This window comes from Aethalodelphis obliquidens, unplaced genomic scaffold (genome assembly GCF_003676395.1).
Source record: "Aethalodelphis obliquidens isolate GAN/ISIS:26980383/991018 unplaced genomic scaffold, ASM367639v1 scaffold39, whole genome shotgun sequence".
Taxonomy (NCBI): Eukaryota; Metazoa; Chordata; class Mammalia; order Artiodactyla; family Delphinidae; genus Aethalodelphis; species Aethalodelphis obliquidens.
The window spans coordinates 14,070,412-14,097,060 of NW_020837983.1; the positions used below are offsets into that span (position 1 = coordinate 14,070,412).

The window sequence follows — 26,649 nt, forward strand, 5'->3', positions numbered from 1 at the left end:
AATTATCATTTTATCTTGAAAGTAAAATTTATCATTGCAAAGCTTTACATAGTACTTTCATACAACTGGTTAAATTTTCATATCTGTGGTCTTTAAATTTGTTTGGATTTTCTATGTAGGTAAGTGTAGTATTGGCAAATAAGGAAAGTTTCACCTCTTCCTTTTCATTTTTTTATACCACTAACCTCTATTTGTTGGAACGTTGTATTGACTGAGGTTCAAGTACAAGCAGTGAAAGCATGTGTCCTTGTCTTGGTCCTTAGTGCTAAAATTAACTTCAATATTAAGTTTGATTTTTAAATTTTTTAAACAGATAACTTATCAGGTTAAGGAAATTGCTTCTCTATTCATTTGGCAAAACTTGCCTGTAAAACTATCTGGGTGTAGAATCTTATTTTGAGTGTTGATTTAATTTCTTTAATAGCTATTGCATTCATTAGTTTTCTAATTCTTCTTGAATCAATTTTGGTAACACACGTAGAAAATGATTCATTTCTTCTAATTGTATAAAAGTATCAGTATAAACCATTCATGATATTCCTTTACGACTTCTAAAGTCTCTATTATTGTATTTATAACTATAGACACTTTTTTTAAAAATTTTTATTTGTACCTTTCCTCTTTTTTCTTCACTCTTGCCTTGAGATCTGTCTTTGTCTATTTTCCTCACTCTTTCAGAAAACCAGTTTTTGGTTATTTTTTCTATTTAATTATTTTCTGATCTTAACTTTATTTTTTCTACTAAAGATTTACCCTGTAGTTTTTCTTCTAAACTCTTGAGAAAATGCTGAGCTTATTTATTTTCCATCTTACTAATTTTTAAATCAATGCATTAAAGCTGTAAAAATTTTCTAAGTACTCTTTCAATGTATTCCAACAGTTTTAATATCTAATACTTTCATTATGGCTACTTAAAAATATTTTGAGTTTCATTGTGATTTCCATCTTTAATGCAGAAGTTATTTAGGAATACGTTTCTGAACATATGGGGTTTTTTAAATTGTGGGTTTCTAATTTAACTGCATTATGATCAGAGGAAATCTGAATGATGTAAAGTCTGGAAATACATTCAGAATTCCTTTATTTAATACATAATCAATTTTTAAATAAACGTCACATATGTCTTTGAAAGGAATGTGCATTCTCTATTCACTGAAATAGGTATAAACATTACACACCTATGTAATACATGCGTTACTGAATCAAGTTTGTTAGTTTTATCAAATCTTCTCCATTTTTACTGTTTTCCTGTTTAATGTATTAACTTCAGATTAAAACATATGTTTAGAAACTTCCACTGAATTCTGCACTAGTCAAACCTGGTCAAACTTGGTAACTCCCCCCACAGTCTGCTTTGCTTATGTTTTATGCTGTGTTATTAGGTACACAATGTTGAACCAGGATTTTATCTTCCTAGTGGATTATTCCATTTGTTACTAATACTTTGTGTCTTAAGGTTAATTACGACTGATGTTAACCTTCCTGCACTAGCTCTCTCCTGATATGTACTTCCATAGCTTATCTTTTCCTATCCTCATTTTTTTTTTTTTTTTTTTTGCGGTATGCGGGCCTCTCACTGTTGTGGCCTCTCCCGTTGCAGAGCACAGGCTCCGGAAGCGCAGGCTCCGCGGCATGTGGGATCTTCCCGGACCGGGGCACGAACCCGCGTCCCCTGCATCGGCAGGCGGACTCTCAACCACTGTGCCGCCAGGGAAGCCCTCCTATCTTCATGTTTTAGACTTTCTGTTGGTGCTGTTTTAGGTATGTTCTTATTAAGCCCATCGGAGAGGAATCATATCAATCAACCAACCAATAAACCTGATTGGATAGTCTATCTTTTAAAGGTTAAGTGAGTTTTTTTGATTGAATAGCTTTTCTCTTTGGGGTGGGGAGCGGGGTTCTCATTTTCCTCCTTTCCTGTATTCTTCTGTATTAATAGGTTTTTGAAGGTTTTTTAAAAAAGTTTCTTTCCCTCTGCTTTGGTTTAATAAAGTCCAAGTAAGAGTATTCAGTGTTTCTATTCTCTCAAATTCTCAAATTCAGTAGAAAAATTTACAACTTTATTTTCACCCATCTGTAACTGAAATTTAACATTTCCTTCACTTATGAATATGAACAACAAACCATGAATAGTTTTTTTTTTTTTAAATAAATTTATTTATTTATTTTTGGCTGCGTTGGGTCTTTGTTGCTGCATGTGGGCTTTCTCTACTTGCGGTGAGGGGGGGCTACCCTTCATTGTGGTGCGCGGGCTTCTTATTGCGGTGGCTTCTTGTTGCAGACAATGGGCTCTAGGCATGCGGGCTTCAGTAGTTGTGGCACATGGGCTCAGCAGTTGTGGCTCTCAGGCTCTAGAGCGCAGGCTCAGTAGTTGTGGCGCACGGGCTTAGTTGCTCCGCAGCATGTGGGATCTTCCTGGACCAGGGATCGAACCCGTGTCCCCTGCATTGGCAGGTGGGTTCTTACCACTGCACCACCAGGGAAGTCCCATGAATAGTTTTTATAGTACCTCTCACACTGTCACCAATAGAAATCACAGATAATTTCATCTTATATTTCAGTTTTAATAGAGATCTAGAATAACTATTTACACTCAAAACCACTTTGAAATTATAATTGTTAAAAGCATGGCTTGCTCACTAATACGTTAATAAATAAGCATATATGTACTATCATATTATAAATTTGTAAAAATACCTGATAGCTATACTTCAGGAATAATTGGTTCCCTTTGTAATGCTATGTGTTTTGTTTTATAAATTTGAAAACATTCTGAGAAAGGATCTATAGGTTTCACCAAACTACCAAAGTGTTCATGGCATAAAAAAGGTTAAGAAAAAGACCCCAATATATTAAACTGTACAACACCTGTAGTAAATCTGTTCCAACTTGATTTTGTTGGCTGTTTTGGTTAGTATTAAAGTTTTTCAAACATTCTAGAAATTTGGGTTGCACACTTTTGTGAAAGATTTTTGGTGCTGTTTTTGTTTTGTTTTTAAAATTTTATCTTCTCCTACGTTCCCCCACGGCATGTTTTGTAGCTACCTCCACTTACGTCTCCATCCCAAAACCAGTCCTAAGATGGTGGTTCAGAGTAGTAGTGTAGACCCGGTTACAGAGTCAGTGGGGACTTAGTTAAATTCCTACTTATTATGGTATGTCTCCTACCTTTCTAAGCTCTCAGCCCCATGAAAGTTCAAGCAGTGGTTAGTAGAAGTTTTTTTCAGCCTCCTTTCTTGAGCAAAATATCCTGACCCTACTCCTTGGCTTCAAGCAGGGAACCAGAATCCAATCCTCTACCTCCTGTGGATAAGGTGGCCTTTGTGGATTTGGGAAGATTTAAAGGGAAGGGATAAAAATGTTTATATATCACCATCTTTAACCAGTTTTATACGGAGAGGTCTAAATATTGTTTGTTCATAGTCGGTAATTTTAGTTTCTCTCTTTTATCTAGATTTTCATTATTTTAAACTCAGGAATGAATCTTGATTTTGTTTTTACCAAAAAGTTTTAAAACATCTGTCTAGTCTAGGTAATCATATACCTTTTCTGTGACTTGTTAATATGGTAAATTAATATTTCCTAATATTGACTCAATTGTGTGTCTAAATGAGCTGAATTTGATTATGGTATAAATTTCTTTTGAACAATATATTTAAGATATTACACCAATGTTCACAAGTGAAACCTGACTTTCTTTGTGTATTATGTGGGTGTGTCATCTTTTTAAAATTTGGTATTACCATGTTAATGGTTTCAATAAGAACTAGGACGATTACTAAAATTACTTTCTGATTTTATGAGGCTAGCTGTGTAAATCCAAATTTGTTAACTCCATCCAGAATTTAGGAACTCTTCCCTTAGATGTGGAGCTCACCTCCAATATTGTTCTGCATTTCACTATTTTGCTTGGTTTTTAGCGTAGCTTTGTGAAATCTCAAGGATCCAACACATGATCAGAACCAGATGGCAGGATTCCATGTCACCTCCTTTGTGCTGGCAAGAATTTCCAAGTTTTACATAACTGAGCTGGTACGCTGCAAATTTAATTTGGGGTTGGATTTTTAGGTTAAAAGAAAAAAAATCTCCAAAAAGTCTAGTTTTATGTTTAAAAAATATTTGGAATCCTTATGGTAAAATATTACTTTGTAAACACATTTGTGCTTAGTCATGTTATAAGTAACAGAAAATAGGCATATTGTTCAGATTCCAACACTGGTACTGCTGCAGAAGGATAACCTTAATGGTACATCCTACCCATCCATCAAGCAAGGGATCATACTTCCCACAGAGGAGTGTTACAGCTTCCACAGAAGCTCAGCTCCAGTGTTCCAAAAGATGTGGCTTGGGGCAGAGAGGAACCAAAGAAAAACATACCATATGTCCCTGTTTTACGGCTGCCACAGAAAAAAGGGGATAGACTACAGTTGTGTTCCTCAAGAGACTGGTTTTCTCATTAGTTAATGAATATAAAAAAGGAGCATGGAAAGATTCAAAAATAGGCTAAATTTACAATCTCATTTGTAAAAAATTGTGAAACTAAGGGATATGTCTATGATCTGCAAGGTCTCTTCCAAATCTAAAATTCCATGATCCTTACCTATAAAAATGTAATTAATGAAAGAATGTCAAAGATGCCTTTGCACTGTCTGTGACAGGAATGGCATTCTTAACTGTGTCATGGTTCTTTGTTTAGGTACACTATTTTTTTTTCTCCCCTTCAGGCAAATTTTTTTTTTTCCTAATAGCTTTGATATAATTTCCTTAAGCAAGCAATATCTAGTTCCACTGAATGTTTCCTCCTTAACATCTTACTCCCACAGTTTTTCTCTGCAATTTTAAATGTCTGTAAAATAATCTTAATTTTCCTGATTTATATCATACTTATTCTTAGGATCTTAAACTTATGGTTATTTCCCCTAGGAGTATCTTTCATTTTGTATTCTTAACAAATGTTCTATTGTCTCAGTGCCATGAAAGAAAGATTTTTCTAGACACAGTATTTATCCATCATCAGCTTGTTTCAAGTTTTATACACAGACGTAGCCTACAATCATGTTTTAACTCCTTATGGTAGAGGACTCTACTAACAAGACCAAGATTATGGGTTAGATCTCCAAGTGGATTACTGAGTCCTGTTTATTTGTCTCATGGCCAAAGATTACACTGTTGATCCTAATAAGCTGTTTTGCAAATGTGTACCTTTTGTTAAAAAATTGCCTAGAAGAATACGGATGGCTCAGTGCAAATTCATTACCGCCATTAGAAAATATTCAAAACACATGCCCTAATAAAAGAGGAAGAACGGGTTGCTATTCCTACCCTCAAGATGGTACTGATAAATATAATTTACTATATTTTCTGAAAAATCATCTACTGCATGTTGAGCAATGATACTTGGAAACTGAATTTATACTTTGTAATAAAATATCATACAATAATACAGGAAGGTATCTGAATTACCTTATAGTAATAATTTCCCCTGGGTTTGCCCTTATGAACCAGCTACAGTTGATTTTGGCAGGATATTCAGAAGGCCAGCCTGGGCTCGTGATTATACCACTTGGTACTTGAATTTGTTCTGGAGTTTCTCCACAAGCTGGAAGATAGTCAAAGCAGTCTTAGCTAATTATTATCCTTTAAAACAAAGCATTAAGTAAATCAGTATTTATTTAAAAAGAAAACTTCAGACATCAAATCATATACAATAAAATATAGTATTGCCGACCTTAAAAAGCTTTTATTATTCTAATGAAATTATTTTATTTTCTTCCCTTTTAGTCAAAGTATCTTATTCTAATTAAATACAACGTTTTAGGGAGGTGTGGAAGTTTTCAAATTGGATCTCTGAATAACATTAAAATTGTTAAGTTGCTAGCGTTAGCCATGGAGATCAGTTGATCCATCTATCTTTTTTCAAAATTCACTTTTAAATTTATTTTATTATAAACCAGCTAAAGTTCAACTTTACTGAACTACTTTTTGGACACTTTAAATTTAAAAAAATCAGATAAATAGTATTCTGAACACAATAATTAAAGGAAAGCACGTATAAACGTAACAGTAAGATGCTGGGTTGTTAAGAAGTTAGTGGATGATTGGATAAAGGCAGCAAAACATTACTTCAAAATTACTTCAAAGCAGTTCTTTAATTCATTCCATGAATACTTCGAAACTTTATTACAGGGTCATAAATGATTCCTAAATTATTTTAAAAATAAAGGCTTGAAATAGTCAGTGATTAAAGTAGCATGATGTGGTTAGACATCTAAATATCCTAGAATAGAGAATAAATTTAAACTACTACCAACACTTTCCCTGTATTCTTCTCCTTTCATTATCTTGAACTCTCACAGTTCACATTTTACCAATCCAGAATTCTGCTGATAATCTGACAATTTATTCTCCCTTAATTTGTAAAAGAGTCACTGGTTACAAGAAAATGCAATGAATGTTTAAACCTTCAGGAAAATGTAAAATCTTGGAACCTCTTGTCTGATACAATTTTGACAAACTGGATTAGCTTATTTTTAAAGTAAGAGCAGATTAGAAGGAGCAAATTAGAAGTGGGGAGAGCAGCTGCCTAAACGACCACTGTGTGTGTGTGTGTGTGTGCGTGTGTGTGTGTGTGTGTGCGTGCGTGCGTGTGTGTGTGCGTGCGTGTGTGTGTGTAATAGAGGTTACAGTCTGCTCAACTTAGGGTAATTATGCTAGGAAGTGATTTTACAAAGTTTGTATCCGTAATGATCAAAATAAAAGCAAGCTATATTGCTCAAAGAGTCAACACTTATTTCTATAGAATAACCCACTCCCTGAAAAAAACATGCAGTCGAGGTTTTAAACCTCTGCAGGCTCACGCCTAAAATGTGTCTAGTCTGGAATCAGGGTATACCGCCAAAGGGATCTTGATTTTAATCACTTTTCAGACACAGAGATTCATGGCATAAAACACAAGGATATAATATATCAAGAGCCTAAGCATACATCTTATTGCCCACACACAAAGCTTCCGATTTTTTTTTGTTAAATTTCATTAAGAGTAAAATTTCCCTTACAAAAAAGTGTAATTTGATACTTTAGAAAAAGACTAAATTTATCCAAATGTGATTCTATTTTGGGCTTATTAACACTGAAGTGCCAGAGTTTTGCTTCCAACCTTGTTCTAATGAGTTATTATCACAATAATTAATGAAAAGATGCCTAAATCATTTATAAGACCTTTTTTCTTTCTTTACCTCCTCTTGCCATTTTGTAGCAGCATACTGAACAAATTCTTAAGTTCATGAAGATACAAACATACAAATAAACTGGCAAAAACTATTATCGTCTCTCCCCCAGGATGTAAAACACTGTTCATTTTCATTAAAAGATTCATTTACATTAAAGAGAATAATACAATTTTGAGTTAAACTGTTTAACTTACAAGTATAACACTGTAAATGGCATATAAGTACTGAAATACTTATTAGCTGATCTAACAGCAGTGAGACACATCCAAAAACTGGGTGGGAATAATCTATGACAAAGCAAACAACTCTTAACCTTTAAATAAATGGAGATGGAGAGACTAATTATAGGGAAAAACTAGAAATAATTTTATTATGTTTTGCTTAAATTTTTTTCCCCAAACATCTGAGAAACCCATAGGTGGTGCTCTTATACCAAAGACTAAAGAAATTATGATCTGGTTTGGATGCTCAAAAATACTGTTGTGAATATTTTCACACAATTGCCAAAGGATAAGACATACCACTCGTAAAAAAGAGTGGTTATTTTAAGATTCAGTATTTTACATTTCTAATTCACTTAGTACTTTTATAACATTATTTAAAAATATTAATGATTCTCACCAATCAAAAACAAAATTATTTTCTCTTAACGGGTTATGAATACATATTTTGCTTAAATTTTGCAACATGACTGAGTTTGGCATTTTGTTTTAGATCCAGCCAGTGGCTTTTTATCAACATTTTTATACGTACAATATTAATACATTGGGCATGTAGATTAATATACTCTAGCAGAACCATAACTTATTCCCTTTTATATATGAGAAAGAATAAATCCAAATGCTCAGTGTGATCAACATTAAAAATCATAAAAAAATTTCCCTCCCTTTTGAGCTTAGAGTTTGCCTACATATACTGGCAGATTTGGAATCAGGAGACCTAGATGCCATCTGTTCTATCTGCCACTATTAGCTTTGCCACAGAATAAACGACTAAACCTTTTTAAGACTTGGTTTCCTCATGTGTTAAAATAAGGAGTTGCTGTTTGGATATCTCTAAGGTCTATTTCAGCCCTAAATTATGGCCCCCCTCATCATCATAATATATTTCCACTAGATTTCTGATACTTATCAGGAAGCACTGATACATTTTCTTCGCATTTCATCACTTTGCATTTTCTCTTTGACCCACTGAGATCACACTTCCAATCCTTACCTTTACCCCTTAAGAACTGTGTTAGCAAGCAAAGGCCATCACTGAGCTCACCACCAAATCAAATGTACCCTCACTCCCAATGGTACCTGATCTCTCCAGAGCACCTGGCAGTGACTTTTTTCCTCTTGATACGGTACTACCTTGACTTTGCTGACATCACTCTTCTGGTTCTAACTCAGACTACTCAGTGTTAGTTCTCTAGCACTAGATCCTTCTTCTTCAGAGAGCTCCTGATGTACTGGTGTACATGGTTCATGCCCAAGCCTTCTACTCTTCTCACTCTCTATGGAAGATCTCATTCACTCCTACATTTCCACTATGATCTATAGTTCATGAATTGAAAAATCTTTAACCCAGAGATTTTGCACAATCAAGGGCCCACTGGACATTCCAACCTCAAATTCAACATGATCAGAACTGCGTGTTTCTCAAATCCTTCTCTTTATTCTATATTCTGAACCGTTATTATCTTAGCCATCATATTTGGCAAAAGGAATAGTCATTTCACCTAATTCAAGTAAAAAGGAAACTTACTTTAAGAATACCACAAGCAATCTCAAGGATTTTTTAAGCACAGGAAATAAAGCTCACAGCAGCTAAAACTAGAAATCTCAAAGTCAGAACCTGAGGCTGCCTTCACCACCTCTTAAATCAAGGCTTGCTTTTTCTCCTATATATCTGCCCCAATCTTCCAACTGGCTTTCTGAGTCCTCTACTTTTCCATTATTTCAGTATCTCATAATGATTTCCCATTCCCAACTTATAATAACACTTCAGCTTAAGTATCTACCATCAACTGTAATTTCACTGTTTTCTTATTTTGTTATATTTATACTATTATTCATTTCATATTATACCCTTTTCCATAAAGGATTTGAGGTGACTTATTATTGCAATCAGTTTTTTTTGTTTTTTTGCGGTACATGGGTCTCTCACTGTTGTGGCCTCTCCCGTTGCAGAGCACAGGCTCCAGACGCGCAGGCTCAGCGGCCACGGCTCACGGGCCTAGCTGCTCCGCGGCATGTGGGATCTTCCTGGACCGGGGCACGAACCCGTGTCCCCTGCATCGGCAGGGGGACTCTCAACCACTGCGCCACCAGGGAAGCCCCGCAATCAGTTTGATAATACTTAAGCATCCACTTCCTCAAAAAACTGCCTACCACATAGAGTGCTGCAAGAATTAAATACAATTATTTTGGTAAAGGAATTAGCACACTGCTTGGATTACAGCAAGTTGTTAATAAATAACGTCACAAGATATGCCAAATCAGATTGGTTGGCAGTAATGCCTGGAATGAGGTACTGAGATGATTGCTAAGGCAGTGTTCAGGCTAAATGGGAAAGAGGGCAGTGATTGTTCATTTAATACGTGCTGGGCACCATTACACTCTCGAAAGAATGGGAAATTATGCCACAATTAACTGGTTATCTGACATGGGTTGGGATACATACTCACAAAACATTGCTTTATGGAATGAATTTCTTTTTGCTCTAAAGAAAATTTTTATTTGGTTCTGCTAGTTTGAACCTCATCTTTCTAGATTTTGACTATACTCCAATTTAGGATGTACCAAACCTGACCTTCTCTTACCTCCATTTATTCTAGCCGTATCTTCTCTATTGTTTACACATAGTTATTTTATCAATAGCTACTGTCTGGTTATTTCTTCAATAGAGTTAGTTTATATGTAATTGGCAAATAGAGGAATCTTCTCAGTATAATGCAAAGTTGTGAAAGATCTTATTCCCAGCATATTAATGATTTGAAGTAACCAGGGGCAGGAGAAAACCCCTACAGAAGCACCTTCCTTTACTGCAAGAAGTGGTTACTTTTACTGGTTTAAAGAATTACTTGACTTTCCTTTATATTAAGCTATCTTGGGAGGCTACAAGTATAGACGGAGATGTGAACACCTTTCCCCACTATCAAAATAAAATAAAACACCTTAATTGATGAAGGGTATCTCCGAATTATGTTTTTAGTTTTGATTAAACTGGTCTCCACTAGAAGCAAATATCTTCAAGGAGGAAGTATGAACTCCAGAGTACATGGCTGCAACGTATGGACTGGGTCTAGGTGTAAACGTCAGAAGATATCTGTGCTGCCATCTGGATCGATATTTTACTTGGTAGGGCTATACTTAAAAAGTTACACAGCTGGAAGCAATCTGTACCAACACTACCTTTCTCATAAGCCCTGTTAGTTTAGTGTTCACTTTTGCAGAATGTGAGATTTTCCAGGAACACACACATGGCATTATGGCAGGAATGACTATATTTTAGTCTTTGTTCATTTTGCTTCCTTAATATATCACTTAATAACCAGTATCAACTTTTTGTTCTCAGAACACAAATATCTACCAAAAAAAAATCTATTTAATTTACTTTAGTCAGTATCTTTCGATATAAACAAATGCTCATGTATTTTGGATGATGATGATGATATGTAACTCTACTTTTGATAAATTTCCCATAACTCCAGAAACAGAAGCTCCCAAATTAAAAGAGTTCTAAACATTCATTCAAAAAAGGTAGCAACTTTCAACTTGGATAGAGACTTCTTCACAGGAGAATGCAGTGATTAGGTTATCTGATTAGTCCCCAAAAGCCTATTTCATTTGTAGTGAATCTAGTGTACAGGACATTTGGAATGAAAAATAAAAGAAAATGGCATTATTACAATACTACTGGTTAAAATGCACTAAAAAGCTAAACTAAATATATACAGTTTTAAATTTACCATGTATGTTCTCAATGAAGAAAAGGAGAATTAACTGAAGAATAAATAGGTAGAGATTCTCTGATGGAGTTCTTAATAAGATTTTGACAATTTCCGGGTTTAAAACACAAAGATCCCACTGTATAGTTTAGAAAATAGGATAAAACTGATTGAGAAACACTCAAGACTTCTTCATGTTTATTCTGATACTTGTGCAATAGTCCCACAGAAAAGCAAATAACTATGGTTTTAAAACTAGATTAGTCCATCATACCTATTATCTTTAAAGCAACCATTTAAAAAATATAAACTGGTCCAACGACCTCTCCTTTAGAGGCTACATGGGAGAGAAGAGGGTAACTTCAAAGTAACGTCGAATAAACTGCCCTTCAATTTGAGATTTCATGGTTTTTAAAGCTTGAAAAAAAGAGGCACGCAAGGAAATTTATGGTTAGAAATGAGCTACTTTTAAAAGAAAAAGTACAATTTCCTGTTCCACACATGAAGAATTGGGTTTCTTTTCAAAACCGACAAGGGTTGTTGGCACTTTATGGCTAAAAGGGACCTGAAATCTTTGTGCCTTTGGTTTTAACAAACCACAAAACTGAAATGTAAGTAAAAATCAGCTATGTTTACTGACCACCTTAAGTACATAAGATACAATACGAAAAGCACAAAAGAGGGGCTAAGAGGGGCTTCCCTGGTGGCGCAGTGGTTGAGAGTCCGCCTGCCGATGCAGGGGACACGGGTTTGTGCCCCGGTCCAGGAAGATCCCACATGCTGCGGAGTGGCTGGGCCCGTGAACCATGGCCGCTGAGCCTGCGTGTCCGGAGCCTGTGCTCCACAACGGGAGAGGCCACAGCAGTGAGAGGCCTGCGTATCGCAAAAAAAAAAAAAAGGGCACAAAAGAAGAGAATGAAGAAAATTAATGCTCTCATGGACATTGAAGTTTCGTAAAAATGATTTATGCTTACTAACTGAATCCAAGAAACATAAACAGGTATGAGAACATACAAGACAATATGATCCTAAATGATATAATGCATAAAGTAATTTAAAGCAATGCATCATAGGGCATGGGGTATTATTAAACAGAAAAAATAAGTCCTACATTTGGGCCTGCATTATGTAAGTCAAGTTTACTCGACTTTTAACATAGTATTTCCTTCATTGAAAAGAAGTAAAAAGAGCACATTCCAAATTAAAAGAATTTAATGACTCAATTCTATAGATACCAGTTAAGGCAAGATAGGCTACTGCTAAAAGAAGTGATATGATACAAATATTCTGTGAAGATTACTTTGCTGTACTGTAACCTGTGGGAAGGGAAACTGGTGAGGCAAAGAGATCAGCTAAGAAGCAAATACAGAAGCTCCACTACTTGTAAAATTTTACTTTATGACAGTTTCAGTATGAAACAAAAGCACGCTCACCCTGTTCACAAGCGAAGGACAGCATTTATAGTCAACCGTGGTCACTATCATTTGGCCATCTCGTTTTTCAGAGTATAGAGTGTTTTATAAATACTAACTCCATTTTGGCTGTTAAATACAAAAGCAATTCCACATGCTGAAAATACGAATAAGAAGGGTTTGATTCCAACGGAAATAAATGAAATTAATAAAATACCATCTTCAAAATAATAAATTAGTGAGCAAATGGTGACTGTTGGACAGCCATGTGGGATGAGAGTACGAATGAGTCTGAGGGTAATAAGTGAATCGAGCAATAAATGGCAAATGCTGTGCCTATGTAAGCAATAAAAGGCACCGAGACATGGGAAAATTAAAATGTATAGTTAGATGATTAGTATGGAAAGCAGACACCAATTTAGAAGGGCACCAGTTTGAAAACTTATGGCTAAGTATGGTGCTAAGTTTGAAAACTTATGGCTAAGTATGGTGCACAGTGCTGAAGATGAGATTTTCACAAGTCAGAAGCTTATGGTTCACAAGTTCAAGGCCCACGAGTATACTCAAAATGAGGCGTGTGTGGTCAGGTCTGTGGGTCCCATGGCTGACGATAATGTTATTGCCTATCAGGCACTTCCTTTTCTTGTGTCTTTTCGCATTTAATTCTTATTATTATTAGTCCTATTTAACCAATGAGGAAAAAATGGAGGCACAGAGAAGTTATGTTCCTAAGGTCAGAAAAGTGTCACAGCTGGGATTGGACCACAGGCAGTAGGCTTCAGAGCTGCACTCTTAACCACTAAGACACACTACTGCCCACTAGGGAGCTCCCTATGACACCTGGAATAATTATCAGGGGGTGGGCGGAAAGCTGCCTCAACAGAATTTCAACAAAGATAAAAACGGTCTGTTTTGGTAAAAAATGTCTTGGTCCTATATTAATGTGGAGAGAAAAGGTATAGGATCTATGATAACACAGAGAAAGAGGGTATCCTTAGATTTAAAGCTTCTATTCCTATTTGCTACAAATCTATATGGGGACTGCAGGCAGGAAGAAACTGCTTCTTAGTCTCTTTGGAATTAAAAAAATGACTTTGTAAACAGGATTCTAAAACTTTTAAATAATAAAACGTACATATATACATTAACTATAGGTTAGCTGATTAGGGAATGGGGCAGAATAGAAGCAATAAGGGTATGCAGTGAATGCTGAGGGAGCTATTTCAAAGGAAAGAGAAACAGAGAAGAGGAAAGTAGAGAAGGCTGGGTGATTAATGAAAAGTGGTTGTGTTCTTAAAGATACTTAATACTGGACAGATTGGTCAGAGTTTACAAAGCAAGCATACTTAGTATGAAGGCCGTGGGTCACTGACAACACAGGGAAAGTACCAAGTGAGTATCAGAATCTGCAAGATGAATGACGTGGAAGTACAAGAGTGGTCCTTTGGCAGGCTGTGCCCCGTATGACACAGCTCAGCCCTCAACTCAACAGGGAACCAAAGAAGTCCTGGCCAGGAAGAAACTTCTACAGTTTGAAAATCCCCTTCTTGCAACTTGACTGGGCTTTTTTTTTTTTTTTTGGCGGTATGCAGGCCTCTCACTGTTGTGGCCTCTCCCGTTGCAGAGCACAGGCTCCGGACGCGCAGGCTCAGCGGCCATGGCTCATGGGCCCAGCCGCTCCGCGGCATGTGGGATCTTCCCGGACCCGGGCACGAACCTGCGTCCCCTGCATCGGCAGGTGGACTCTCAACCACTGCGCCACCAGGGAAGCCCTTGACTGGGTTTGTTGCTCGCACTTAGCATCTTGATTTCTTTGACTCCTTTAATAGCTGAGCTGTCATAATGGAAATGTCAGAACAGTCAACACACTAAGGATGGACTGAGCCGGAAGGAGAGAGAGGTTGGACGTGATACTATCCCTGAGAATTACTCCAAATTTCATTCTAATTTTTTCAAGAAGTCAGCAAACTGAACTTTTCTTTTTAGGGAAATAAGTAGTAGCACTCTAACAGCAATATTTACTAGTCTAAGATGAGAAAGCTTTTAATTATCATTTAAAAGGTAAGAATCAGGGGGCACCTTCAAGATGGCGGAGGAGTAAGACGTGGAGATCACCTTCCTCCCCACAAACACATCAAAACTACACCTACACGTGGAACAACTCCTACTGAAACCTACTGAACACTGACAGAAGACCTCAGACCTCCCAAAAGGCAAGAAACTCCCCACGTACCTGGGTAGGGCAAAAGAGAAAAGGAAAAAGAGAGACAAAAGAATAGGGATGAGACCTGCACCTCTGAGAGGGAGCTGTGAAGTAGGAAAAGTTTCCACACACTAGGAAGCCCCTTCATGGGCGGTGGCGGGGGGGCGTAAACTTTGGAGCCACGGAGGAGAGCACAGCAACAGGGGTGCGGAGGGCAAACTGGAGAGATTCCTGCACAGAGGATCGGTGCCGACCGGCACTCACCAGCCCGAGAGGCTTGTCTGCTCACCCACCGGGGTGGGCGGGGGCTGGGAGCTGAGGCTCGGGCTTCGGTTGGATCCCAGGGAGAGGACTGGAGTTGGTAGCGTGAACACAGCCTGAAGGGGGTTACTGCGCCACGGCTAGCCGGGAGGGAGTCCAGGAAAAAGTCTGGACCAGCCTAAGAGGCAAGAGACCATTGTTTTGGGGTGCTCGAGGAGAGGGGATTCAGAGCACCGCCTAAACGAGCTCCAGAGATGGGTGCAAGCCACAGCTTTCAGCGTGGACCCCAGAGACAGGCATGAGACGCTAAGGCTGCTGCTGCAGCCACCAAGAAGCCTGTGTGCAAGCACAGGTCACTATCCACACCTCCCCTCCCGAGAGCCTGTGCAGCCCGCCACTGCCAGGGTCCCGGGATCCAGGGACAGCTTCCCTGGGAGAACTGACTGCACTCAGGCTGTTGCAACGTCACACCAGCCTCTGCCCCGCATTCCATACCCCTTCCTCCCCTGCGGCCTGAGTGAGCCAGAGGCCCTTAATCAGCTGCTCCTGTAACCCCGTCCTGTCTGGGCGGGAACAGATGCCCTCAGGCGACCTACACACAGAGGCGGGTCCAAATCCACAGCTGAACCCCAGGAGCTGTGCGAGCAAAGAAGAGAAAGGGAAATCTCAAAGAAGAGAAAGGGAAATCTCTCAGCCTCAGGAGCAGTGGATAAAATCTCCACAATCAACTTGATGTACCTGCATCTGTGGAATACATGAATAGACAACGAATCATCCCAAAATTGAGGCAGTGGACTTTGGGAGCAACTGTAGACTTGGGGTTTGCTTTCTGTATCTAATTTGTTTCTGGTTTTACGTCTATCTTAGTTTAGTATTTAGAGCTTATTAGCATTGGTAGATTTGTTTATTGATTTGGTTGCTCTCTTCTTTTAATTTTATATTTATATACTTTTTCTTCCTTTTTCTCTTTTTGTGAGTGTGTATGTGTACACTTCTTTGTGTGATTTTGTCTGTACAGCTATGCTTTTGCCATTTGTCCTAGGGTACTGACTGTCCGTTGTTTTTTTTTTAGTGTAGTTTTTAGCATTTGTTATCATTGGTGGATCTGCTTTTTGGTTTCGCTGCTCTCTTCTTTCTCTTTTTTTAATTACTTTTTTCTTTTTACTAATTTTTTTCTATTTTAATAACTGTATTTTATTCTTTCTTTCTTTCTTTTTCTCCCTTTTCTTCTGAGTTGTGTGGCTGACAGGGTCTTGATGCTCTGGCTGGGTGTCAGACCTGAGCCTCTGAGGTGGGAGAGCCGAGTGCTGGACATTGGTCCACCAGAGACCTCCCGGCTCCACATCAAATGGCAAAAGCTCTCCCAGAGATCTGCATCTCAATGCTAAGACCCAGCTCCACTCAACGACCAGCAAGCTACAGTGCTGGACACCCTATGCCAAACAACTAGCAAGACAGGAACGCAACCCCACCCTTAGCAGAGAGGCTGCCTAAAATCATAATAAGGTCACAGACACCCCAAAACACACCACCAGACGTGGACCTGCCCACCAGAAAGACAAGACCCAGCTTCATCCACCAGAACACAGGCATCAGTCCCCTCCACCAGGAAGCCTACACAACCCACTGAACCAACCTTAGCCACTGGGGACAGACAACAAAAACAATGGGAACTACGAACCTGCAGCCTGCAAAAAGGAGACCCCAAACACAGTAAGTTAAGCAAAATGAGAAGTCAGAGAAATACACAGCAGATGAAGGAGCAAGGTAAAAACCAACCAGACCAAACAAATGAAGATGAAATAGGCAGTCTACCTGAAAAAGAATTCACAGTAATGATAGTAAAGATGATCCAAAATCTTTGAAATAGAATGGAGAAAATACAAGAAACGTTTCACAAGGACCTAGAAGAACTAAAGATGAAACAAACAATGATGAACAACACAATTAATGAAATTTAAAATTCTCTAGAAGGAATCAATAGCAGAAAAAATGAGGCAGAAGAACAGATAAGTGACCTGGAAGATAAAACAGTGGAAATAACTACCACAGAGCAGAATAAAGAAAAAAGAATGAAAAGAATTGAGGACAATCTCAGAGACCTCTGGGACAACATTAAACACACCAACATTCGAATTATAGGGGTCCCAGGAGAAAAGAAAAAAAAAGGGACTGAGAAAATATTTGAAGAGATTATAGTTGAAAACTTCCCTAATATGGGAAAGGAAATAATCAACTCCAGGAAGCACAGAGAGTCCCATACAGGATAAATCCAAGGAGAAACGCCAAGACACATATTAATCAAACTGTCAAAAATTAAATACACAGAAAAAATATTAAAAGCAGCAAGGGAAAGCAACAATTAACATACAAGTGAATCCAGATAAGGTTAACAGCTGATCTTTCAGCAGAAACTCTGCAAGCCAGAAGGGAGTGGCAGGACATATTTTAAAGTGATGAAAGGGAAAAACCTACAACCAAGATTACTCTACCCAGCAAGGATCTCATTCAGATTTGATGGAGAAATTAAAACCTTTACAGATATGCAAAAGCTAAGATAATTCAGCACCAACAAACCAGCTCTACAACAAATGCTAAAGGAACTTCTCAAGGCAGGAAACACTAGAGAAGGGAAAGACTTACAATAACAAACCCAGAACAATTAAGAAAATGGTAATAGGTACATACATATCGATAACTACCTTTAATGTAAATGGACTAAATGCTCCCACCAAAAGACACAGACTGGCTGAATGGATAAAAAACAAGACCTGTACATATGCTGTCTACAAGAGACCCACTTCAGACCTAGGGACACATATGGACTGAAAGTGAGGGGATGGAAAAAGATATTCCATGCAAATGGAAATCAAAAGAAAGCAGGAATAGCAATTCTCAATTCTCATATCAGACAAAGCAGACTTTAAAATAAAGACTATTACAAGAGACAAAGAAGGACACTATGTAATGATCAAGGGATCAATCCAAGAAGAAGACATAACAATTGTAAATATTTATGCACCCAACATAGGAGCACCTCAATACATAAGGCAAATGCTAACAGACATAAAAGGGGAAATCGACAGCAACACAATCACAGTAGGGGACTTTAACACCCACTTTCATGGATGGATGATGGACAGATCATCCAAAATGAAAATAAATAAGGAAACACAAGCTTTAAATGATACACTAAACAAGATGGACTTAATTGATATTTATAGGACATTCCATCCAAAAACAGCAGATAACACTTTCTTCTCAAGCGCTCATGGAACATTCTCCAGGATAGATCATATCTTAGGTCACAAATCAAGCCTTGGTAAATTTAAGAAAACTGAAATTGTATCAAGTATCTTTTCTGACCACAACGCTATGAGACTAGATATCAATTACAGGAAAAGATCTGTAAAAAATACAAACACATGGAGGCTAAACAATACACTACTAAATAACCAAGAGATCACTGAAGAAATCAAAGAGGAAATAAAAAAATACTAGAAACAAATGACAATGAAAACATGACGACCCAAAAAACTATGGGATTGCAGCAAAAGCAGTTCTAAGAGGGAAGTTTATAGCAATACAATCGTACCTCAAGAAACAAGACATATCTCAAATAAACAACCTAATCTTACACTAAAAGCAATTAGAGAAAGAATTTAAAAAACCCCAAAGTTAGCAGAAGGAAAGAAATCATAAAGATCTGATCAGAAATAAAAAGAAATGAAGGAAATGAGAGCAAAGATCAATAAAACTAAAAGCTGGTTCTTTGAGAAGATAAACAAAATTGATAAACCATTAGCCAGACTCATCAAGACAAAAAGGAAGACTCCAATCAATAGAATTAGAAATGAAAAAGGAGAAGTAACAACTTACAATGCAGAAATACAAAGGGTCATAAGAGATTACTACAAGCAACTCTATGCCAATAAAATGGTGGACAACCTGGAAGAAATGGACAAATTCTTAGAAAAGCACAACCTTCCGAGACTGAACCAGGAAGAAACAGAAAATATAAACAGACCAATCACAAGCACTGAAACTGAAACTGTGATTAAAACTCTTCCAACAAACAAAAGCCCAGGAACAGATGGCCTCACAGGCCAATTCTATCAAACATTTAGAGAAGAGCTAATGCCTATCCTTCCCAAACTCTTCCAAAATATAGCAGAGGGGGGAACACTCCCAAACTCATTCTATGAGGCCACCATCACCCTGATACCAAAACCAGACAAAGATGCCACAAAAAAAGAAAACTACAGGCCAATATCACTGATGAACATAGATGCAAAAATCCTCAACAAAATACTAGCAAACAGAATTCAACAGCATATTAAAAGGATCATATACCATGATTAAGTGGGGTTTATCCCAGGAATGCAAGGATTCTTCAATATATGCAATGTGATCAATGTGATAAATTAATGTGATAAACCATATTAACAAATTGAAGGAGAAAAACCATATGATCATCTCAAAAGATGCAGAAAAAGCTTTCGACAATATTCAACACCCATTTATGATAAAAACCTTCCAGAAAGTAGGCACAGAGGGAACTTACCTCAACATAATAAAGGCCATATATGAGAAACCCACAGCCAGCATCATTCTCAATGGTGAAAAACTGAAAGCAATTCCACTAAGACCAGGAAAAAGACAAGGTTGCCCACTCTCACCACTATTACTCAACATAGTTTTGGAAGTTTTTGCCATAGCAGAGAAGAAAAAGAAATAAAAGGAATCCAAATCGGAAAAGAAGAAGTAAAATTGTCACTGTTTGCAGATGACATGATACTACACATAGAGAATCCTAAAGATGCTACCAGAAAACTAGAGCTAATCAATGAATTTGGTAAAGTTTCAGGACACAAAATTAATGCACAGAACTCTCTTGCATTCCTATACACTAATGATGAAAAATCTGAAAAAGAAATTGTGGACACACTCCCATTTACCACTGTAACAAAAAGAATAAAATACCTAGGTATAAACCTACCTGAGGAGCCAAAAGACCAGTATGCAGAAAGCTATAAGACACTGATGAAAGAAATTAAAGATGATACAAACAGATGGAGAGATCCACGTTCTTGGATTGGAAGAATCAACACTGTGAAAATCATTATACTACCCAAAACGATCTACAGATTCAATGCAATCCCCATCAAACCACCAATGGCATTTTTCACAGATCTAGAACAAAAAATTTCACATTTTGTATGGAAACACAAAAGCCCCCAAATAGCCAAAGCAATCTTGAGAAAGAAAAATGGAGCTGGAGGAATCAGGCTCTCTGACTTCAGACTATACTACAAAGCTACAGTAATCAAGACAATATGGTACTGGCACAAAAACAGAAATATAGATCAATGGAACAGGACAGAAAGCCCAAAGATAAACCCACGCAAATATGGTGAACTTATCTTTGATAAAGGAGGCAGGAATGTACAGTGGAGAAAGGACAGCCTCTTCAATAAGTGGTGCTGGGAAAACTGGACAGCTACATGTAAAAGAATGAAATTAGAACACTCCCTAACACCATACACAAAAATAAACTCAAAATGGATTAAAGACCTAAATGTCAGTCCAGACAGTATAGAACTCTTAGAGGAAAACATACGCAGAACACTATATGACATAAATCACAGCAAGATCCTTTTTGACCCACCTCCTAGAGAAATGGAAATAAAAACAAAAATAAACAAATGGGACCTAATGAAACTTCAAAGCTTTTGCACAGCAAAGGAAAGCATATACAGTATTTTTTTAAATTATTTATTTTATTTATTTTTATTTTTGGCTGCACGTGGGCTCTCTCTACTTGTGACGAGCAGGGTTTACTCTTCGTTGAGGTGTGCGGGCTTCTCATGGCAGTGGCTTCTCTTTGTTGCAGAGTACAGGTTCTAGGTGCGCGGGCTTCAGTAGTTGTGGCACACAGGCTCAGTAATTGTGGCTCGCAGTCTCTAGAGCGCAGCCTCAGTAGCTGTGGCGCCCAGGCTTAGTTGCTCCACAGCATGTGGGATCTTCCCAGACCAGGGCTCAAACCCGTGTCCCCTGCATTGGCAGGCAGATTCTTAACCACTGCACCACCAGGGAAGCAAAAAGACAACCCTCAGAATGGGAGAAAATATTTGCAAACAAAGCAAGTGACAAAGGATTAATCTCCAAAATATACAAGCAGCTCATGCAGCTCAATATCAAAAAAACAAACAGCCCAATCCAAAAAAGGGCAGAAGACCTAAACAGACATTTCTCCAAAGATATACAGATTGCCAGCAAACACATGAAAGGATGCTCAACATCAGTAATCATTAAAGAAATGCAAATCAAAACCACAATGAGGTATCACCTCACATCAGTCAGAATGGCCATCATCAAGGAAACTACAGAGCTTCCCTGGTGGCGCAGTGGTTGAGAGTCCACCTGCCGATGCAGGGGACACGGGTTCGTGCCCCGGTCCAGGAAGATCCCATATGCCACGGAGCGGCTGGGCCCGTGAGCCATGGCCACTAAGTCTGCACGTCCGGAGCCTGTGCTCTGCAATGGGAGAGGCCGCAACAGTGAGAGGTCCGCATACCGCCAAAAAAAAAAAAAAAAAAAAAAAAAATCTACAAACAATAAATGTTGGAGAGCGTGTGGAAAAGAGGGAACCCTCTTGCACTGTTGGTGTTGAAGGTAAATTGATACAGCCACTATGAACAGTATGGAGGTTCTTCAGAAAACTAAAAATAGAACTACCATACGACCCAGCAATCCCACTACTGGGTATATATCTTGAGAAAACCATAATTCAAAAAGAGTCATGTCCCACAATGTTCATTGCAGCTCTATTTACAATAGCCAGGACATGGAAGCAAGGTAAGTGTCCATCGACAGATGAATGGATAAAGAAGATGTGGCACATATATACAATGGAATATTATTCAGCCATAAAAAGAAACGAAATTGAGTTATTTGTAGTGAGGTGGATGGAATTTGTCATACATAGTGAAGTTAGTCAGAAAGAGAAAAACAAATACCATATGCTAACACATATATATGGAATATAAAAAGAAAATGGTTCTGAAGAACCTAGGGGCAGGACAGGAATAAAGACACAGACGTAGAGAATGGACTTGAGGACACGGGGAGGGGAAGGGTCAGCTGGGACGAAGTGAGTGACATGGACATATATACACTACCAAACGTAAAATAGATAGCTAGTAGGAAGCAGCCGCATAGCACAGGGAGATCAGCCTGGTGCTTTGTGTCCACCTAGAAGGGTGGGATAGGGAGGGTGGGAGGGAGACGCAAGAGGGAGGAGATATGGGGATGTATGTATATGTATAGCTGATTCACTTTGTTATACAGCAGAAACTAACACACCATTGTAAAGCAATTATACTCCAATAAAGATGTTAAAAAATTTTTTTAAATTAAAAACTAAATAAAAGTTAAAAATCAGTGCAAGCAGAAAACTTTATATTAATTTATCACTCACACTCTGCAGACTCTTTCATTACTTGCAGACTTATTTCCAGAAATCATACATTTCTATGGCAAGCAGGATATCCTATATCCAGAATGAATATTAAATGGATATTCATTCCTCTGTATTAGTACAGATACTTAAGAATGAACACAGCAATATCTTTATTGCTATTATTTTTAGTGATTTTTTTAAGGACCAAAATATTCACTTGGTCCTCAACTCTATTCAAGGCAGGTAATTCCTTGCTTTCTTAAAGCTCACTAATGTCCAGAACAAACAAATAATAATCAGAGGCTACCTGGCAGTAAAATAATATATATTTTAAAAAGTCAAGATAGGTACAAAATATGGAAAAAGATAGAAGGAAAAATAGAAAAAACAGTTTTAGTTCTAACAGGGTCACAGCACAATATGAATAAGATCAGAAGAGTACTCTTAGTGGAACTAGCTAACTAGCTTTATCCTAAAATTTCTAAGGGCAAGAATAATTTTGAATTTTGCTAGCAAAGCATAAGATAAAATGAATACAGAAGATTCAACCTTTTCTATCTTTTTTTAAAAGGACATAAAAGGGCAATTTTTTTCCTGGAAGAGCATAAAAACGATTGATATGTTACTTACATTTTCTAAATTTAAGCACTCCAGGTGAACGAAATGCTAAGCAAACTATGACTTCTATCTCCTGAATGGGAAAAACTATTAATTTCTAAAGTTTACTGTGATTCTAGCTGGAAACATAGTAAGGCAGAATCAGCACATGAGCAAAGATAAATTGGCCTTGGAGTTCACAATTTTCTCAGTCATTTCTATCAGCCTTGATATAGTTTTTGGTATACTCACATCTTCTTCTGAGAGTGTTCCAGTCTTGGTGTCTTCTGTCAAGAGTGATACCCAGAAACAAACCTAATATCAGACTGTGTTAGGGAGGAGTAAAGAACTATGATGGACTTTGTTCTGGATACTGTATCTCTATCACTGCAACTTAAGATCAAATCACCCCCTAACTTGTATTGGTCTGTTAGTCAACTTGAAAACCAAACTTCAGTTTGCCTACCTGCTAAGTGACTGGCTTTTGCACAATAGATGCATAGTATCTTTAAATCTATGCCTTAGCAAAAGTACAAAAAATTAACATGATCTCACACTGAAGAATTATTCTCAAAGTGAAAAAAGGTTTATTCTCGAAGTTAAAGAATGGAAAAGAAAATGTCAAATGTTTGAATGCAACTTGTTTTTTACCTTCAATGGATCTGGCCCACTCACTTGAGCAGATAAACTTCACTTCTACCATCTAAGCATCGCACACTTCTGTCACATTACAACCTGTTCTGTCTATGGTCCTGGTACATTTAATGTTCTGCTGTTGGGTTTATTTATTGTTTATTATAGTAATAAACAATTATAAGATATAACAATCTTGCTATAAATATGTAATTGTTCAGTAAATATGTGACAACATATGAAATGTTATGGCTATGTAAATGCTTCACATAAAATATATTATTGTATAATAAAATGTTATAAACAATATTTAATTATATAGCATATAATGTTACATATAAAAGTATAATACATAACATTTATAATATATAAACATTATAATACTATATACTATAGTACTATATAATACTACCATTACTTTCTTTTCTAAAAATTACAGGGAATGCTTTACTCCAAAAGCTGAAGTGTCTCAAAAATAAACTCTGAAGGCAGGCAATGCCTTTAAAAGTTAATAGTTCCCTAAACTAATGTGTTGCTGGTTTCTTAAAAAAATGTACTGTCTTGTATTCTCCACTCACTTTCTTCATTTGAAGGACAGTTTCTTGGGTTCACAATAAGTTCTATTTTTATATTCTAAAATCCTAAAAACCCTAAAACATATAAGCTTTCTTTTTTTTCTCTCCATTTGAAACATGGATAAAAGACACTGTATTGGACAAAAGAACTGGTGAAATTCTTTTTCATAAGCGTAGCAAGAGGTCCAGGTATTTAACTGAATAATTGAAAATAACATTAAAATAACAGGAAAGGTACAAAGGGCCACTTGCACCTGCTGCTTTATTCATGCAACTTTTCTATATTAAAAAAAAGCTGTAAACTGCTATCAAATAATTATAGTTTAAGCTTCATTTCCTTTCAGACTTTTTGTTTGGAAGATCTGAAAATTCTAGGATAATAAAAGTATTACCAGACTAGATGTTCTTCCACAGAAAGTTCAAATGACCGTACGATTATTTAACTGTGGTTAAAACAAAAGCCATTTTACTATAGTGCTCCACACTTCCGTAAAATGTTGCTAAACAATCTGTAAGCAAACTACTGCAATTTAGAAAATAATATCTCCTACTTTAAAAGGCCACAACTAAATTATTAGTTTAAAAAGGCTTATAGGACCAGCAGTGTGCTAGGCCTTTGAGTACTAGAATAGGAACTATAAAATGAAAAAACGCAAAAGCAAGAAAGGGTGATTTTGATGAAATAAAAATTCTGACAGAACATAGGAAGAACAACGCCTAACAACTACTATTTTCTATACTCTGTTAATTCAGTTAATACGAACAAGGATTAAGAAAGAAACTTCCCAAGCAGATAACTCTCTTTCTCCACACTCAGAAATTTCAGCCTTGCCTGACAAAAGATTTGAAGTCAAATGTAAAGTAGACTCAAGATCAGGCTAACCTCAGGTAGAGCTTTTAGCTGCGGATGTTATGAGGTACGAACATTTAGCAGCTGTATCACTGGTGAATTGGGAATAATGTGTTAAACTTCACACATAAACACTTTCTAGTCGAGAAAGCACATGCCCCAACACCTGTTCCTACTAGCAACCAGAAAATCTTTTTTAAATTTCAGGGTAGTTTTTGCCTAACCATGAAAGCCAATCCTATTCTTTTATTCTTTGCAATGTCACAACTCCAGGCCCTGAATCAAAAAGAGAAATAAACAGTTACATTTCTGAACAGTCTGGGGAAAATAAATGGTTGGGACTTTAATAGAAACATAGTAAGAAAACAGTTAAACCGGAAAAACATGATTATATGCAGTGTAAGTGCTCTCATACCTTGCAGACAGCTGTGTAGATCAATACAATCCTTTTTGAAGGCAATTTGACAAAAGGTTTCTAGAGTCACTACATTATTTATGACGTTTGATACAGTAATTCCAATTCTAGAAATCTATGCTAAAGAAATAATCTCAGAGATTAAAAAAGGGCTATAATCTCAGAAATTAAAAAAGGGCTAAATATATATTAATATGTTCCTTGCAACATGATCCAGACTAGGGAGAACCCATTGGAAAAGAATCCATTGATACGTTTAAGAACATTACAATATAGCCACAGGATGGAAATTTTATACAGGCATTAAAATAACTATGTAAAAAATATATTCTATAAAATGTTAAGTAGAAAAGGCAGGAGATAAAATTAGTTACAATCCAAATGCATATACAATTACCTTTAAGGTATGCACAGAAAAAGTACAAATGAAGTAATTATAATATTATTAATTATACTAAGAATGCAGGGCTAATGGGTGATTTTCGTAATCTTTTTGCTCTTTTTCCAATTTTTCTAAACATTTAATGAAACTTGTATAATGCATAAACAGAATCTGTAAAAACAAGTAAAAAACTGATTTGGAAGTAATCAAGAGTAATGAGGAAATAATCAAATTATATCTAGAATTACACTTTTTTTTTTTTTTTTTTTTGCGGTACACAGGCCTCTCACTGTTGTGGCCTCTCCCGTTGTGGAGCACAGGCTCCGGACGCGCAGGCTCAGCGGCCATGGCTCACGGACCCAGCCGCTCCGCGGCATGTGGGATCTTCCCGGACCGAGGCACGAACCCGTGTCCCCTGCATCGGCAGGCGGACTCTCAACCACTGCGCCACCAGGGAAGCCCTAGAATTACACTTTTTTAAAAAAATTGAAGTATAGCTGATTTACAATGTTGTGTTAGTTTCAGGTATCCAGCAGAGTGATTCAGTTATACATGTGTATATATGAATATATCTATTCTTTTTCAGATTCTTTTCCATTATAGGTTATTACATCTAGAATTACTCTGACCCAAATATAGATTATAGAGAAAATTCAATTAAAGTGGATACATATTAAAAATCAAAAATATTTGTTC

At 37.1% G+C, this 26,649-nt stretch overlaps 1 protein-coding gene across 3 annotated transcripts in view; it reads right to left on the reverse strand.

Annotated features, from left to right (window-relative positions):
- The window catches only part of LRP12 (LDL receptor related protein 12), an 84,266-nt gene that overhangs the window by 13,761 nt on the left and 43,856 nt on the right, over positions 1-26,649 (reverse strand). For 2 of the 3 annotated variants that reach the window (XM_027131590.1, XM_027131589.1), the window contains one exon: positions 5,464-5,599. In XM_027131590.1, the coding sequence (XP_026987391.1) occupies positions 5,464-5,599 (136 nt within the window). Of the gene's footprint in view, positions 1-5,463; positions 5,600-12,596; positions 12,705-26,649 lie in introns of all 3 variants that reach the window. The other variant, XM_027131591.1, reaches the window with a different exon arrangement.